Source organism: Amblyraja radiata, chromosome 3 (genome assembly GCF_010909765.2).
Source record: "Amblyraja radiata isolate CabotCenter1 chromosome 3, sAmbRad1.1.pri, whole genome shotgun sequence".
NCBI lineage: Eukaryota > Metazoa > Chordata > Chondrichthyes > Rajiformes > Rajidae > Amblyraja > Amblyraja radiata.
In genome coordinates this window covers 60,359,405-60,378,591 of record NC_045958.1, presented here as the reverse complement: position 1 = coordinate 60,378,591, position 19,187 = coordinate 60,359,405, and the positions used below count along the sequence as shown (strand labels likewise).

Sequence of the window (19,187 nt, the reverse complement as noted above, 5' to 3'; positions counted from 1 at the left end):
TTCCTCCAGTCGTTCCATCACCTTTGGAAACTTTTATTGCTGTTTATCAACATGAGGACCAAAGTTGTGCCAATGAAAGTCAAAGAAGCCATTATGATCCTGAGAAACAAGAATAAAGCTGTTAGAAACATCAGCCAAACCTTCGGCTTACTAAAATCAACTGTTTGGAACATCATTAAAAAGAAAGAGAGCACTGGTGAGCTTACTAATCACAAAGGGACTGGCAGGCCAAGGAAGACCTCCACAGCTGATGACAGAAGAATTCTCTCTATAATAAAGAAAAATCCCCAAACACCTGTCTGACAGATCAGAAACACACTTCAGGAATCAGGTGTGGATTTGTCAATGACCACTGTCCACAGAAGACTTCATGAACAGAAATACAGAGGCTACACAGCAAGATGCAAACCATTGGTTAGCTGCAAAAATATGATGGCCAGGTTGCAGTTTGCCAAGAAGTACTTAAAAGAGTTCCACAGTTCTGGAAAAAGGTCTTGTGGACAGATGAGACGCAGATTAACTTATATCAGAGTAATGGCAAGAGCAAAGTATGGAGGAGAGAAGGAACTGCCCAAGATCCAAAGCATACCACCTCATCTGTGAAACACGGTGATGGGGGTGTTATGGTCTGGGCATGTATGGCTGCTGAAGTTGCTGGCTCACTTATCTTCATTGATGATACAACTGCTGATGGTAGTAGCATAATGAATTCTGAAGTGCATAGACACATCCTATCTGCTCAAGTTCAACCAAATGCCTCAATAGTCATTGGCCGGCAGTTCATTCTACAGCAAGACAATGATCCCAAACGTACTACTAAAGCAACAAAGGAGTTTTTCAAAGCTAAAAAATGGTCAATTCTTGAGTGGCCAAGTGAATCACCCGATCTGAACCCAATTGAGTATGCCTTTTATATGCTGAAGAGAAAACTGAAGGGGACTAGCCCCCAAAACAAGCATAAGCTAAATATGGCTGCAATACAGGCCTGGCAGAGCATCACCAGAGAAGACACTCAGGAACTGGTGATGTCCATGAATCGCAGACTTCAAGCAGTCATTGCATGCAAAGGATATGCAACAAAATACTAAACATGACTACTTTCATTTACATGACATTCATGTGGCCCAAACATTATGGTGCCCTGAAATGGGGGGACTATGTATAAACACAGCTGTAATTTCTACATGGTGAAATGCAAAAAATATGAAAATGGCCTTTATTAAAATCTGACAATGTGCACTTTAACCACATGATTTTTTTCTATTACAAATCTCAAATTGTGGAGTACAGAGGCAAATAAATAAATGATGGGTCTTTGTTCCAAACATTATGGAGGGCACTGTATAAACTCTGATTTAATCAGAACCATTGATTTGTGTATTCGCCCGTTAGAAATTTGCTAGGTTTAAAAAAAAAATCACTTGTCAATGAATGCTGAATTATCAGGGCATGGAGGATCCATCCAGAGTTATGGATATCAATTTCATTATAAAAAATTAGGGCAGTGCTGAGGATGAGAAATCGTTTAACATAATCCGGAGACTAATTAATGACAAAGATGTGAGATTTAACAGAGCAATCGTGCAGGTGCAGGGGAAGTCTTGGCTTTGCTCAGCCCTGTTCACAGAAGCATTTCCCTGTGCTGTTTTATTATGTTTTATTGGATTCAGTGGATTTTCAATTTATAAATACTGCCACTCTTCAGTTGTTTAAATATCCTAAATACTTTCTGCAGTGTGTTCATATCACACTGGTGATTCTTAACTTCTGAGAAATAATTAGAAAGTTGCTGCTGAACAACATCAACCAGGCTTATGAGAGAGAGAAATGGAGGAGTGAGAGCGAAAGGGAGAGAGGGGAGGAAAGAAGGATAGCCCCCCAAGCCTGCTCTGGCATTCAGTAACACCATTGCAGATCCATTCCTACTTTGTCACCTAATTCGTGTCTTTTGATTGCTATTGCAACAAAAATTCTATCAAATGCACCCTTGAATATCCACAGCCCTGTGGGTTAAAGAAACCTAAAATTTACGACCCTCTCAAAAAATAGATTTTTCTTCATCTTAGGCCTAAATGCCAACCCTGATCTTGAGACCACAGGCCTGGAGTTACAATCTCCTGGCTGAGGAAACAACTTTCAGCTATCCTGCCTTGCCTTCTATGAATCTTGTCCCTTCTCTGAATCTTGCATCCTCCAACAAGATAATAGTGGCAGGTGAGAGAGCAAAAGAGAGCCAGAGAAACAGTGTGCTATGTGAGAAAAATAGGGAAGGAGGAAAGAGAGAGATAGATAAAAAAGAAAGGTGATGACAGAAAGACACAAAGAAAAAAACCATGAGAGGGCTGGATAGTTAGTGAGGCAGATAGATATTGAGAAAAACTGATGCTCAGAAAACGAAGGAATGAGAGAGATTTAATGATATAATAATACATTGAAAAATTAGAATGAAGAGTACAAACAATACACTGAGACCTTCTGAATGCCATTATATTAGAGAGCGGTTACAGTGAATGTGATATATTCACATTCAGAGGAAACAATGAACGTGATCTATATAATGGGAGGTTAGGGCAAATGATATACAGTATAACTTCAATTGCGAGACTACAGTGAATAAGGATACAATGTGAGAATGCACTAAGTGTGATATATATCTGGAGAGTTGCTGCAATTAGTATGTTGTATATGGAGACACCACAGTAAATATGACACCTATATAGAGAGATTACAGTGAATCTCATATACATACATTGAGAGGCCTTTGTGAATGTAATACATATATAATGAGATGCCACAGGGAATGTGTCATGCATGCAATAGGCGAATACAGTAAATATGATATTGTATAATGAGAAGCTGCAGCCAATGCTTTTTATTTACAATTGGGTTCCATAGTGAGAGACCACAGTGAATAAGCTATTATGTACATTTGAGCGTCTACAGTGAAATTAAAATATTTACAATGAGAGAAATAAATGACAGTGATATAAATAATCGGTGGCTACTGCAAACTTAATACTTATGGGATCATAGAATAATTATGCCATTTGGCCACCATCTCTATCTTGGTCATAAAAGAACTACGCAGCCTAATCCAGTCACAGCTCCTCAAATGCACCTCCTAGTGCTTTTCACATATTATGAGGATTTCTTTGCTATCAGACCCCTACCATCCACAAGGTGTAGAGATCCCCTTTCCTCAACTCACCTGAGATCCTTATCCTCATCCAGACCATGATGATTTTACATAACTCAATTACGTCTCCCCTCAGTCTGCCAAAGGAAGCAATCCTTTTAAGGCAACCTTTGCTCGCAGCTAAAATGTTCCCGTCATGCTACATCCTCGTAAATCACCCCAGAACCCTCTCCAGTGTAATCACATTTTTCCTTTACTGTGGTGACCTGAACCGTCAGCAGTGTTCACACGGGTACACAAGAAAATAGCAGGAGTAGGCCACTCAGCCCTTCAAGCCTATCTCACTTTTACGACCAAGCCTATCTCACTGATCTATGCTGGCCTCAGCTCCTCTTCTGTGCCTGTTACTTATAACCCTCAATTCCTCAATCTTCCAAATATTTATCCATCTCAATCTTAAATATTTCTAATGATTTTGCCTCCATTACCCTCTGGGACAGGGAATTACAGAGATTCATTGCCTTCTGAAAGAGGAAATTTCCATGCATCCCATTTTTATATGACTGGTCCCTTATGCTGTAATTATATCTTGTTATTTGTGGCTCTCCAACTGGTGAAAATATTACAACATCAACCATGTCAGCCCCCCTTAGGATCTAATATGTTTGAATAAGGCCAGGCCCATTCTTCTAAACTGCAAGGAATGCAAGGAAAACCTTCTTATCTCAGGGATTAGCCTAGTAAATCCTAATGAAATGGCCCCTTTGCTATTATGTACTTTTTTCAGAGAAGCTGACCAAGGCTGTGCTCACTTTCAATCTGTGAAATTGTACCAAAACCCTGATGCAGGGTGTTGACCTAAAACCTTGACAATTCCTTTCCCCGCATACATGCTACTCAACCTGCTGAGTTCCTTCAGCAGTTTGTTTTGCTCCAGATGTCACCATTTGTTTTCTCTTGTGTATCCATGTAACAAAGCATGTTACCAAGGTGTTTGTAGAAAAATGAGAGAATTCAATGTTCATACCGTTGGGTTGTAAGCTACCCAAGCAAAATATGAGGTGCTGTCCCTCCAATCTGCTTGTAGTCTCACTCTGGCAATGCAGTAGGCCCAGGGCAGAAAGGTGTCAGCATGGGAATGGAAAGGCGGAGTTATAATGCTTAGCAACTGGGAGATCCAGTAGGCCTTGGCGAACCCAACATTACTGTTCAGTGAAATGATCGCCAAGTCTACACTTGGTCTCATCGATGTACAGGAGTCCACATCAAAGAACACCAGATCTATGGATAAGGTTAGGGGAGGTGTATGCAAGCCTCTGTCTCACCTGAAAGGACTGCTGAAATCAATATATTATTGATTGAGGATACTGCAAAGATGATTACTGTTTGCTGTTTACTTTTGGAAAATGATCCTTCCCAGACCACACAGGGTGTCTGCTGGACAGAGCAATGTCCACAACTTTCTGCAGCCTTCTTCATTCTTTGCCATTTCAGTTATTGAACCAGGAAAGTGAGAACACGTTGTATGCAATTCATATGCAATACAATGAATATCATTGTACAATAATACTGAACATCTATAACATTAAATGTAGACAAAAATGCTGGAGAAACTCAGTAACATTAATGTACAATTTGGTTGCACTGTTTCTTGGTGATCCTTGATGTTTGTCTCTGGATAGTGCTGAATTGACTTTTTTACAATTAGATGTTGCTGTTTTTTGGACATTTTTGGACATTTTGAGAAATGCAATGATTTGTTGCATACGTAGCAGTAGGTTTGCTTCTGTGAATCCTGGCCCTGAAATGAGCTAATGTACCCCTCCATAACTTATTGTGAGTAATGGAAGTGGTGCTTTAATCTTGGGATTCACATCATGTTAAGATTCAGTTAACTTGACTCTTCCGATTGATGTGCAGGTAGGAAATGCAGATGCTGGTTTAGACTGAAGTTAGACATAAATTGCTGGAATAACTCATTGGGTCGGGCAGCATCTCTGGAGAAAAGAAATAGGTGATGTTATGGGTCAAAACCCTTCTTCAGGAAAGTACACTAAGTTCTTAAGCCATAATCTTACTCGATGTCGGAGCAGAAGAAAGGCCTACTCCTTATGTTCGAGAAGTACGTTTATGGAATTAGAGAGGAAAGCCTCACTGGGAAACAGGAGAATAACTCATCCATACCTTCAAATGGCTGAAAAAGTAAAATAATTACCTTGTGAAACCTAAAGTTAAATAACTTGAAGGCCAGAAATGGAGTCTGCCAATGCCATCCATAGCCAGAATAAAATTGATATATTACTGCATGAGGTTACTGCAAAGAAGTTTACTGTTTGCTATATGAAAATGTTACTTCTCAGACAAACAGGGTGAAAGTTACTCACAATACTATCACATTTATGTTTTTTGGTTACTTCATACATATTACTTGTAAGTGTATATCAGTTGTATGTATATATATGTTTGTATGCATCTCTAAAAATTGTCTGGGGTATTATTATTATTAATTAATTAATTATTAAATATGGAAGAAGGGTTTAGGGAGAAGGGGTGAGATTAAATAAGTTATTCTTCTTCTCACTCCTTTTCGAGCTTGTAAAGAAAAAGTGTTGGACATTTAAATTTTGCTTTATGTTTTTCATTGCTTTGCAAATATTGCCTGGAATGTCCAATGGTTTGACTATTTCGATTTTGTTGTTATTTATTCCTATTTATGTCTTTACTTGTTCGGAACAAATAAGTAAATAAATTAAATAAATAAATAAATAAATCTGGGACAATGATACCTTTGCAGAGTGCATTGAATGGCAGTGCTGGCTCGAAGGGCCGAATGGCCTACTCCTGCACATATTGTCTTTGTATCTATGTATCTATGAATTTAGAAGGATGAGAGGGATTCTTGTATTCACTGCCTATTATCTATTATGTGCAGTTGTGGTCTCCTAATTTGAGGAAGGGCATTCTTGCTATTGAGGGAGCGCAGCTTAGGTTCATGAGGTTAATTCCCGGGATGGCGGGACTGTCATATGATGAAAGAATGGAGCGACTGGGCTTGTATTCATTGGAATTTAGAAGGATGAGAGGGTATCTTATAGAAACATGTATAATTATTAAAGGATTGGACACGCAAGATGCAGGAAACACGTTCTCAATGTTGGGAAGAATAAGAGGTAAGCCATTTAGAACTGAGATCAGGAAAAACCTTTTCACATGGAGAGTTGTGAATTTGTGGAATTCTCTGCCTCAGAAGGCAGTGGAGGCCGATTCACGGATGCATTCGAAAGAGTTAGCTAGAGTTAGGCTTAGCGGAATCAAGGGGTATGTGGAGAAGGCAGGAACGGGGTACTGATTGTGGATGATCAGCCATGATCACATTGAATAGCGGTGCTGGCACGAAGGGCCGAATGGCCATCTCCTGCACCTATTGTCTTTGTATCTAGGAATTTAGAAGGATGAGAGGGTTTCTTATAGAAAATAAAATTCTTAAAGAATTGAATGGGCTAGATGCAGGAAAAATGGTCCCAATGTTGAGGGAGTCCAGAACCAGGGGTCATAGTTTAAGAATAAGGGGTAGGCCATTTAGGACTGAGATGAGGAAACATATTTTCACCCAGAGTGTTGTGAATCTGTGGAATTCTCTGCCACAGAAGGCAGTGGAAGCCAATTCACTGGATGTTTTCAAGAGAGAGTTAGATTTAGCTCTTAAGGTTAATGGAATCAAGGGATATGGGGAAAAAGCTGGAACGGGGTACTGATTTTAGATGATCAGCCATAATCGTATCGAATGGCGGCTGGCTCGAAGGGCTGAACAGCCTACTCCTGCACCTATTTTTCTATGTATCAATGTTTCTTCCGAAGTAATAATAATAATAATAAATTTTATTTAATGGGCGCCTTTCAGACATCTCAAGGACACCTTACATAGTAATCGGAATAAAAACATATAATCGGAATAGAACAGGTAAAAAAGACATCACAGAGACACAAATTAAAAACAGAATTCAATCCAAAAACAGAAAATCAAAAACGCAGTGTGAAGTACAGTGAAAAGCTTTTGTTGCATGCTAACCAGTCAGCGGTATACATGAATCGAGCCATTCACAGTGTACATGTACATGATAGGGGAATAACGTTTAGTGCAAAATAAAGCCAGTAAAGTTCGATCAAAGATAGTCTGAGGGTCACCATGAGGTAGATAGTGTAGATCAAACAGTATTGCTGATTTGATCCGTGTCTGGTTTTGTTGACCTGGTCCATAACTGCAGGACTGCACTCTGGTTGCGGTAAGATGGTTCAGTTGGCAGATAACATCTGGGAAGAAACTGGTCCTGAATCTTGAGGTGTGCATTTTCACACTTCTCCACCTTTCGCCCAGCCATGCCCCAAGCCTCTGATGAGTAAAGCAGGTGGGTAGCTACTGTGGTGAGTGCCAGCGTGACTTTGTTTTACACTTCAAATTATTACTTACTATTAGTTCAAATTATTAGGTGCAGTCATGAACTGGAATATAAGCAAATTGTATCTGTTAGTTAACAGGCTGCATACTTTACCATGCACCTTACCTGTACTGTGGTGATGCTCAAACCCAGACCTGATTTGGGTTGGAAATTCTGTAGAGGACAAGAAGTTGATATTGTTATTGGTTCATGATTGTTGCGTGTACAAACATGCAGTGAAAAGCTTTTGTTTGCATGCTATCGAGTCAAATCAAATCATACTATATAAGAATACAAACAAGCCATATACAAGTACAGCAGGTGGTCCAAAGAAAAAAATACCAGTGAAGAATATAGTGTTGCAGGATTATAGCATCATATTTACCAAGAACAAGTCCAAGTACTGCAATGAGGGAGTTTGGAAGATCGGGCCTACACCCTAGTTTATGGAACAGCGGGGAAGAAGCTAATCCTGAGCCTGGTGTACATGGTTTCAAGCTTTTGTATCTACTTCCCGCCAGGTGAGGGGAGAAGAGGGGGTGAAAAAGGTTGCTGATTAGGTTGGCTGCTTTCCCAAGAAAGTGTAAAGTGTACATGGAGTTGATGATGGGCAGACTGGTCTGCGTGATTAACTGGGCTACATCCACAACTCTCTGCGATTTGTTAAAGTCAGAAGTGTTGCCAAATCATGCTGCGGTGCATTTCAATAGGATGCTTTTTAGGATGCATCTGCAGAAGTTGGTAAGATTTATTGGAAACATGCCAAACTTCCTTGGCCTTCTGAGGAAGCAAAGCTGCTTTGGCTGCAGCTTCAATGTGTTTGATGCAGGACAGATTGTGGGGGATATTTATGTCTGGGAACTTGAACCCTATAGATCATCTCCACTTTGGCACCATTGATGCTGATTGGGGCTTATCCTACACCATGCTTCCTGAAGTCAATAACTAGCTCCTTTGACTTGCTGACATTAAGGGAGAGATTGTTGTCTTGACACTATGTAATTGTGCTCCTCTATCTCCTTCTTGTACTCCGCCTTGTTATTATTTGAGATCTGGCCCACTACAATGTTCTCATACTTGTAAATGGAGTTAGAGCAGGAATTGACTGTGAGTGTGTTCAGGATGAACCCATACTTGTGGCACACTGGTGTTGAGAATTACTGTGGAGGATATGTTGTCCCCTATCCTTAGTGATTGCTGATTGTGGTCTACGGGCCAGGAAGTACAGGATCCAGTGGCAGGGCTGTGGGAGGAAGTGGGGGTTGGGGAATGCAAGAGACAAAAACCTGGAGTGACTCCGCAGGTCAGGCAACATCTCTGGAGAAAAGGAATAGGTAACATTTCGGGTCGAGACCCTTCTTCAGAATGAGAAGAGGGGAAAGGGAAACAAGAGATATAGATGGTGATATAGAACAAATGAATGAACAGAGGGGGTGCAGCGAGAGAGAGAGAGAGAGAGAGAGAGAGAGAGAACATTTATTTTGGTTGGAATTACAGTGTTGAAGGCAGAGCTGTAGTAAATAACTAGTAGTGTAATATAGATGACCTTGTTATACAGATGTTCCAGGTGATGAGTGTAGGGCCAGGGAGGTGCTGTCTGCTGTGGACCTGTTGCGATGGTAGAAACAGGTGGAGGTCATACAGTCCCTCAAGTCACTCCTGCCATTCTAATTGATCATGGCTGGTCTGCAGCAAAACCGACTGTACCCGTGGTTTCTCTATATCCCTTGATACCCTGACCCAGGAGAAATCAATCTCAATCCTGAAGGACTTGCCAAGAGTGATTGACCTTCAGCCTTAGATGATGTTCTAACCAGTTAAACCTCACCCCCTGATAAATGATATGCAGGAATGTAACCAGCTTTCATGCTGTTAAACCCCGATGAGAAGTGGGAGAAAATTGCAGAAAACAACATAGAAAGGATATGATTGTTTCCTTCGTTTGGTTCCCCATGGGAGTCTTAGCACTTTATTCAAACTATGTGTGATTTAATTTGACTGCCTACAAGTGCAGTTCTTTGAAAATTGGAGGTGATAAATTCTTGCAAGTAATTATTTTTTATTTTAGCAATTACTATTTGAAATATTTCATAAATGTGTTGGGGAGAGCATTAAATTTTCATAGATGCGACTGCAGGCCAAGAGTAGAACAATTACTTCACAGCAAGGTATGCCCACCTGAACCTAAAACTCATCACTCATTTATGGAATCTTAATGCCATGAGTTTGTTAATGCACGCAGTGCGGCTGTGGAGCTGATTTGGAGTCTGGGGACATTTCTCAAGGGTTCTTCTGTTTATTAAACACACATTACCTCTAGCATTGCATTCCATTTTCTTCTGAGAGGGAAGATTACGTAGTCAAATTTTACTTTAATCAGTGACGCTCACAGCGATTTGATAGAGGATAGAAATAGAAATGGCCATTTCATACGTTTGTTGGTAATAATTTAATTTTTAAGCTCGTGCATCACCAAGGCTGGTTTTGCACCCGATGCATATGTTGAGCTCCCGAAACGCTAGGATGCCCACACCAAATTAAACCCCCTATCCCCCCTGCCTCTGGCACCAACTTGTGGCTCAATGCAGGAACGGAAACTGGGGCAGACTGCTGGAGATATATATAATAACTTCATATATATATATATATAGTTGACTCATTACAAAAAATGAAAAGCACGGAAATCTCCATTGAACCAGTTCTGTGACTGGTATTGTTCTTAAATGGGACAAGGAGTATCAGAATGTAATTTTAAAATTAAAGTACAATCGTGCCACCAACCTTTCCAAGGAATTCAGCTGTGGGTCCCTGACACTGAAAAGACTTGGGGAACTCCCTAAAGATCATCCTAAATACTCTATCCCGTAAAAGGTTACAATAGGGAATGTTGCATGAATATTCTTGCCTTCATTATTCTTTTAGCAGTGGTACAAAAATATTCATTTGCTAGAATCCCAATATTCCAGCTAGAGATTCTTCACTAAGAAATAACCAATTATTTTCCAAAGTTACTGATTAAAATCAGTGACGGTAATTGATTTTTTAATGGGAAATAATTTGGTTAATCAAAATTATATCCATCTTTATAATAAAGCACATGCAAATATTGAAAACAATCTAGTTCAGGAAATAGAGAGCAGCTCACGCCTTCTGCAATTCGCACATTCAACCGAGCTGCAGAAACAGCTAGTCTTAAATTCTTCATGTTCTTGGGTAGACGAAGAAAATTGTGACACCCCATGCTGCTGGAATACCAGCTGAGATGACCCATGTGAGCAAAATAAGTTGAATATCTAAAGTGGAAGTGAAGTTGTATTATGTAAAGCACCGGGTGAATTCAACTGAGTGTATTCAATGAAAGACCTTCCAAAGCTAACTTAGTTCCTTGGAAATACCTTTGATGTGCCCATTTAGGATAAACTTCCTTCCTCTGTGCCTCCTTCCTCCTCCCAATGCATTCATTTCAATAAGGCAGGAAAATCGCAGGCAAATAATAAAAAAAATCTTTCCTGTCTCAGTTTTACAGCCACCAAATAGATTTGCATTGCATTATGATGTTAGAAATAGAACAGCAAATTTACACGCTTCAAGGGCACATGAAGCATTAATGAGATAATGATCAGATAATTTGTTTGAATTATGTTCTTTTAAGGAATATATGTTGGTCTATGAACCTAGTAGAAGTCCCATGCTTAAATTGCTAAAAGGGATCTTTTACAACTATCTGAAGGATAACCAGGCCCTCGGTTTACAATGCATACCAGAAACAGTACCACTGATATTACAGAACTCATTCACTACTGTATTGGAGTGTGAGGCTGGATTATAGACTCAGGTCTCAGACCTACAAGTGCTTGACTCAGTGATGAGAGTACTAACATTAAGCCATGGTTGACACTAAAGGTGTTCGTGTTACTAAATAACCATGACAATGTTGGATTTTCCTTTGTATAAAATAAACTGTGATTTGCTGCAGTTAGTTATTCTTAATGCTGTAAATTGAAATAGATTTACTGCTTCTATGATTAAGGATGGGATATATACAGTGATCAACTTTAATGTAGCCTTTCCTTGTTTGTAATCGATTCTGTTTGAAATACATTAAATATTTCATTCTATTTCCCATTTAATATTTTTTTACCCAGATTCAGACTGGTTTTAATTAAATCATATGTAAAGTGAAATTGTTAAAGTAAGAAATTAAGTTAAATTAAATTGAATTGAGGTTTATTTTATTTTGTCCCCTAAGGGTTTAATCCTGGAAGATATCCTGGTGATGCTCTGCTTTCTATTTGATCTGCTTTATACCAATTCACTTGCATTGATTCTATTGCCTAAAGTCTTTATGATAATTTCAAACATGTTCTGTTGCTCTGGACCCATGAACTTATATTTTAAAATGTATGATGTACACTATGACTCTCCTTTATTCATTCTGTGCAGGGGGAAATTGCAGAATGACCATTTTAATCCACTGGGACCTTTAGAAATCTCCTTCAATGCTCCATCCCCTCTTTTGCATCACCAAATATTTGGCTTGCTACACTGTATTATAATTATGAACTATGTGTAAGGTTTTGAAGGATCTTATTTTATGAACATGTTTACAAATGGTACCTGGAACATATGTAGCACAGAGACTTGCACTTGATCCAACCAGTGTATGCAGAAGAAGAAGAAGGGACTCGACCCGAAACATCACCTATTCTTTTTCTCCAGGGATGCTGTCTGAGCTGCTGAGTTACTCCAGATTTTTGTGTCTATCTTCGGTTTAAACTAGCATCTACAGTTCCTTCCCCCACATTTTGTGTGCAGAAGTTATGCTACACTCTCATTTTCCTCATCCGGATTAACAGCACCCCTCAGCTCTTCATCCTTTTCACTCGAGGAAAGAGATTTGGCCCACATGGGATAACTGCCTTTCCAATTAATTACAAGAAATGTGGAGGCCATCTAGAAAATTCCTTAAATGATAGACTGGAAACCTTTAGAGGGATATGGTCCAAAGGCAGGCAAATGGGATTAGTGTAGATAGGCATTTTGATCAGCATAGGTGAGTTGGGCCCAAGGGACTGTTTCCTTACCATATAATTATGTGAATCTATGAAGCATGATCTTAAGCACATTTACTTAGGGGAAAACATGGAGCTTTTGAATACATAAGTATTAACCAATAATAGGCAATAATGAATGAGGAGTCACAGCATAGTGCAATGGACATTTCAGCTAATTTCAAATCCAGCTCAGTTTGGTGAGATGAAAGCCCCTTGATGTTGCTGACTGAAAATCTGCTTCAACCAATTTCTAGTGGACCCAGTGCATTTAACGGATACTAATTAGCTACAAATGGGCATATTGAGAGAGGAAACAATATGACTGCAGGTATTGTTCAGCTGAGGCAGAACATATGTTATGGGGGTGTAATTGGGGGTGGGGGGGATACAGATATCTAACAAGACTTGTGAGTGCGTGTTGCTGAATAGAGGAATGCAAGAAACAAGTCCCACATTTGTGATCATAATTTATAAGAAAAGCAAACAAGATAGATGTGAAGACACAAGGGACTGCAATCAATGGTTCAATGATTCAGTGCAGATGCTGGAATCTTGAGCAAAACACAAAGTATGGAGGAACTCAGTGGGTCAGGTAGCATCTGGCGAGGGAATGGACGTGTGATTCAGGTCAAAACCCTCCTTCAGAGATAGAAATTAATACTTGAATGCATGTTTTTAAGTTTTTGTACTTATGACTTATAGAGCAAGCAATTACATTAATCATGAAATTATACAACCCATTCAGCAGGAAACCATGATCCAAATGAGTGGGGCATATTGTTCTTTAAAGTCTGAAGAAGGGTCTTGTTTTCTATATTTTCCAGAGATGCTGTCTGACTTGCTGAGATCGTATCATATGTCTTTTTGTGCTTCGAAATTATGGCCCTATTTGCCCAGTCATATTTCATCCCAACTTTCTTTTGACTGGGAAAATTGAATTTTAGAATTAGCTCTATATGTATGAGAATGCAGTGGAAGTCCCCTTGTACACTGATGTTAATATCACCCTAGAATCTGGTTGATCCTCATTCTTTTCCTTACATTCCTCCTTTATAAACACTTCACCTCTTTTCTTCTAAATGAAGTCCGAAGTAGGATTCCAACCCAAAACCTCACCTATTCCTTTTTTTCCAGAGATACTGCCTGTCCCACTGAGTTACTCCAGAATATTGTGTATGTCTTCCCTTCTAGATAATGTGCCTTTGTCTCAATAGCTTCCATGTGGTAAAGTATTCCATGTTCTAATAATAGTTGAAATAAAAATGGACATTCCGCAGTGCCTAACTTTTCTGAACTTTTCATATTTTTAACTTTTATTAGACCCCTATGCGTATTGCTTAATTAGGCTTAAAATCATGGCATGATTAAAAGGATTGATAGAAACCAGCTTTTGTCTCAGAGCAAAGGCCTACATTAAGTAAGAATGATGGATCAGATGTGGTTTTGATGTGGGTATTTTGAATCTAAATGTTGACTCTAATCTAAATGGAGAAAGATTGCAGATGATCAAAGACAGAGAAATTTAGGTGTTCTTGTGCACAAGTTGCAAAACATTAGCAGCAGGTGCACCACGGAAGGCAAAGGACATTTTGACCTTTCTATTGGGCATTGGAGGTACTTATAGAGGATGTACTGTAGATTTGGCGCTGAACAAAACAGGAAATGGAAGACTATGGGGAACTGGCATTGAAGAGGAGATGAAGCATGGGGCAAATTAACCATGATTGTATTGAAGACACAGGGGACAGCAGATGCTGGTTTACAAAAAAAGATGCAAGGTACTTTGTAACACAGCAGGTCAGGCAGCATCTCCAGAGGACATGAATTGGCAGTGTTTTGGCTTGGGACCTTTCTTCACTCTGTGTCCAAACCAGAAACGTCACCTATTCATGTCTTCCTGACCCACTGAGTTACTCCAGCAATTTGTGTCTATGATCACATTGAATGATGGGACAATCTTGATGGGCTGAGTGGTTTTCTCCATCATCCATTTATGTTCTTAGGTTCATACGTTTTTATTTTGTGAGTAATGTCATTAGCCACTGAAATGCAGAGATACCAGTATAATGACTTTATCCAAGGAAGAAATAAACAAAGGACATGTTTGCAACATACTCTTTATAAAGGGATGCTTTGGTTTCAATCATACGTTGTTTCCGCTCCTCTTCAATTACATTTTGCTTGCTACACAGTGGGTTGGTTGTTGTGAGGTCAACCATGAATCCTGCCTTGCCTCTCCTTCACTGGCAGATGTGCCAATAAATGTGCAATGCTGGGGATTTTGTATGTGCCACTCAGTAACAGCCTGGATTGATTTGGTAAAAGGCAACCTGGACCCAGTTGAGATAATACCATATTTCAACATGAACACAGTGTGGGGAGTTTACAAAATTAGTGCATCCTGAATCAACTGTGCTGTTATCATCTTTTATGGAGATAATGCTGGAAATGTCCAGCAAGTCGGTCTGTCTGGGAAGTGGGTAAGATAAGGTCCTTGTCCTTCAGCAATGCTTCATTAGGAGACTTCCTTTCCGATGAGCCCTGACGCAGGTAACATTAAAAGATCTTGTTTGTCTCCAGATCCTGACAATCTGCAAATACCTATATTTTTTCTGCATTTCTGGCTATTTCCCAGAATTTGTGTATTTGTAGGAATTTGGAGCAACCCTCGTTTTAACTTAGTCTGCCGTTGACTTCAAAGGGGTGTAAAACTGGGCAGGGTGTGGACCAAACTGAACTTGGCTTGATTAGGTTCATATCCACGGGAATGTGCATTTTTATTTAGTGATGGTAGTAAAAGCGGTACTTAAAGCGATTGTGATAAAATCAAATCTGGTACAGACTGTCGGGGAAAAAATGGTAGTTGATGGGATATTATCAGCCATTCGGACATCTCATCTGGAGTGCTCAGCTGCAGAGGCTTTATTTGTGGAACTTAAAGACCTTTTGTACCCCCTGCAAAACTCGATCCTTCACATGCCTGTTAATTGGGATCTTTGTTTATTGTTTGTCATGTTGATTCGCTGTGATTATGCCAAAGCTGTTTTCCAAGGAGGCATACAGACTGCTATTAAGTAACAAACTGCAGCACCTCTGATACCCATTGGGAACATTTTACAGCTGAAACACAAAGGGTCCACTGGAGGCTAATTAATCAGTAATCATTAAACATTTTGTGCTGTTAGGCAGGTAGTAGCCGAGATATAAGGAGAATTGATGCCCCTTAAAATTCTTGACGCTTGATGTTAATCAAGGTGTTTTTTCCTCTCTCTCTCTCTCTCTCTCTCTCTCTCTCTCTCTCTCTCTCTCTCTCTCTCTCCCTCCCCTCTCCCTCTCTCGCTCCCCCTCTCTCTCTCTCTATCTCTCTCTCTCTCCCCTCTCTCTCTTTCCCTCCCCCTCTCTCTCCCCTCTTTCCTCCCTCTCTCTCTCTCTCTCTACGGCCTCTCATCACAGCTGATGATTGAACAGTTCAGCTGTCAAGAATTACCTTTGATGGACTGTGGCATTACCATAAAGAGGCAGGCTGGCTGTTTGCATGCGCATTGATCTGCTCCAGTTTTACTCAGCTCCTGCTCCATCTCTGGCACAGCCTGGCTCCTGCTCGATATGCAGAATATTTCTGGATGAAGCAAGCAGTTCTGTCACTGAGCTGATGGTGCTCAGTGACTCTTGCAGCTCTCCGCTGGTCTGTACTGCAGGAGCCTGACACCCTGACCACTGAGGCATAGAAAACAGAGAATTGGAACTCTGATCCTGTCAGGCCTTGGCACATCCCCCTGAGAACGAGGAGGGGGAACGAAGGGAATCACATTGTGAAGTGTCGGCTTGCTTCAAATCATTTGAGCAGGAGTGCAGCCTGATGTTTAAATTTCCCATTGCCTGCTGATTAATATGCACAGCCACACAAATTGCTATCACCTCATTTTCACGGCTATGGGGTTGGGGAAAATGGCTGCACTTCTGTCAGCACTGAAGTGTAAGGCAAAGTTTAGGGAACAAAGGAGGAAGACTTGGTTAAATTAGAAGAGAAAACAGTAAATATTTTAATGAAGTCATTAAGCCATGCAAGGAATTGATTTTTAATGGTTTAGCCAGTTATTGTATTTACTTAGCTTATGCTAACATGTTTATATTAATTAGTTTGTGGGGGAATGGAACAGGCTATTTGCATTGGGTTAATGTCCAGAATGCATGAAATAAAACTGGTGATAATCATCATGTGCCCTCGTATCTTGATTATCTAATGTCTTAACTGTGATGGGAAAAAGCAATGTGGATGAAAGAGATTAATAAAAGAGAGGCATAAAATGTCCTGGAGATGATCTACCAAACAACTAATTAGTGAAGCTATTTGGAGTATTAGCAGATTGAGTATTAGTGAAGCTAGTTAGTTGATTGTGTTAATAAATTTCAACTTATTTTCCAGCATATTTCTTGTATCAGTGAACCCAGATGTTACATGAAATATAGCAAAATCAATGAAAGGCTCCCAGAAAATTAAGAAACATATTAATTGCATGATGTGACTAGAGGTAGATAGATTATTAATGATGGTTTGGTTATAATGTTAAACTACTTCTTCACTGTATTTTTCAATTGCAAGTGAAGCTAGACTAATTATCTTGATAATCTTCACATCATCTCACCCTCTTTGTTCTCTCTGTCGTTTTAGGAGGTGATTTTTCTGGAAGCCCATATTCCCATCCGCAGTATACAACTTATAATGACTCCTGGAGATTTCCCAATGCTGGATTATTAAGTAAGAGTCTTTGCAAATTATACATTTTGAAATATGAAATATCTTATTTCGTAATAAAGATCTTTGCGAAATTGCAATTAATTTTACATGCTAGAATTACTTGACTTTTGCAGTAGTCTGAAATGGTATTGGTTTATTATTTTTACTTGTGACAAGATACTGTGAAAAATGTTGTTTTGAATGCTATTTAAGCAAATGATACCACCCATGAGTATATCCATTAAGTGGAGTACAGAATATAGTGGAGTACAGAATATAGTGTTACAGCTACAGACAAAGTATAGATTCAAAAAAGCAAAGGTTGCACAGAGGGAGATCGGCAATTCATCCCTTGCACATGAGAGGTTTGTTCCAGAACCTGATAACAGCATGGAAGAACCTGGTCTTGAATCTGGTGGTACATGCTTTCAGGTTTTTGTATCTTCTGCCCGTATTTAATTTCTTAGCCTTCTGAGGAAGTAGAAAGGGGAGCAAACTTGAAGGGCCAAGTAACCGATTAGACTTCAAACAGTAAGAAAACAATACAAATATAATCCTTGGTGTGCTTTCTGGATCATAGACGATATTCAGGTGAGAGATTCCAGTTTGATGAGGAAGATACTATGATGATGGTTGATTGTGTTTATATAATTTTTTTTCTTAGCCATCCTCTGCAGAACGCAAAGTACTTTCCAAGGATCTTTTTGTTTTTCATTAGTGGAATGAGTATCACTTGCTGCCTTCTCAATTCACTTGTGATTAATGCAATCCCACGCCGCTGTTCGGTAGATCTCCAGAACTTTGATTCAGTAACGCTGTTTTATATTTGGCCGCGAGACGATGTGAAAGATGATGTGTCCTGGAATTGATTCCCTTTCTCCCTGTTCTTCCCACTTCAGTGAGCTATCTGTAGGAATGGGCACCACAAGCTCTTTGGGCATCATTCCCCCATCCTAACATTCACTAGCACATCAAAACATAAGAATCTAACACGGCATAAAACTTAAAGTACTGTACTAACTCTGTGGGTTCAGCAGCATCTCTGGAGGTGATGGATAGGTCACGTTTTGGGTCAGGATCCTGAGAACTTCCTCAAAGTAGGCATACTTTGAGCTCCATACAATGGAACAGATGTAGCAATAAGTTACTTGACCCTTCAAGCCTACTCTTTTATTAGAAAGATCACAGTATATTTGCTATCTCCATTCTCTCTGCATTCTTGGTTCCCTTATTTTCAAAAAATAAATCTTTCAATAACTTTTTTAAATTATCAACAATTCTATGTTCTAGGGAATTCCAAAGGTTCAGAACTTCTGAATAAAGGAACTTTCTCATCACCACCAAAAATGGTTGATCTTTAAGTCATCTTGTTCTCTATTCCCCAGCCAATCCCCCCCAACATCCTCCAGATGCCTCTTTCCTAATTCCTAAAAAACAGGGCTTTGTGGCGAAATAATAATTACCAGCTTTTTCACCACACAGTGGGTTCAATGGATTGATCAATAAATTAGCTCATTATATAGTTCAAGTAGTTTATCAATAAAAAAAGTTGATGACATAGGAAGTATAATCGATTTTAACCAATAATCTGTGATATTTTTAAGGCATAGGTACAGCCACCTGTAATGCATGCAATCTACTACAAATTTGATAGGAATTTAGTACATAATATAATCTAATATGAAATCTTATATTACAAAGTATAACATATCATGTTCAAATCATATCATTGCATCGTATTTACATTGTATCATAATATATTTATGTATTTTGTTTATCAGTGTTCGTTGGGCTTTGTCTCGGTTTTGTCAGTAATGATAGCC

The 19,187-nt window shown here is 39.4% G+C and overlaps 1 protein-coding gene across 3 annotated transcripts in view; it reads left to right on the top strand.

The window, feature by feature from the left end:
- pax5 (paired box 5) overlaps positions 1–19,187 on the top strand; it is a 249,624-nt gene that overhangs the window by 214,485 nt on the left and 15,952 nt on the right. For all 3 annotated transcript variants that reach the window (XM_033017875.1, XM_033017876.1, XM_033017874.1), the window contains one exon: positions 17,299–17,385. In XM_033017875.1, coding sequence (XP_032873766.1) covers positions 17,299–17,385 — 87 coding nt within the window. The remainder of the gene's footprint in view (positions 1–17,298; positions 17,386–19,187) is intronic.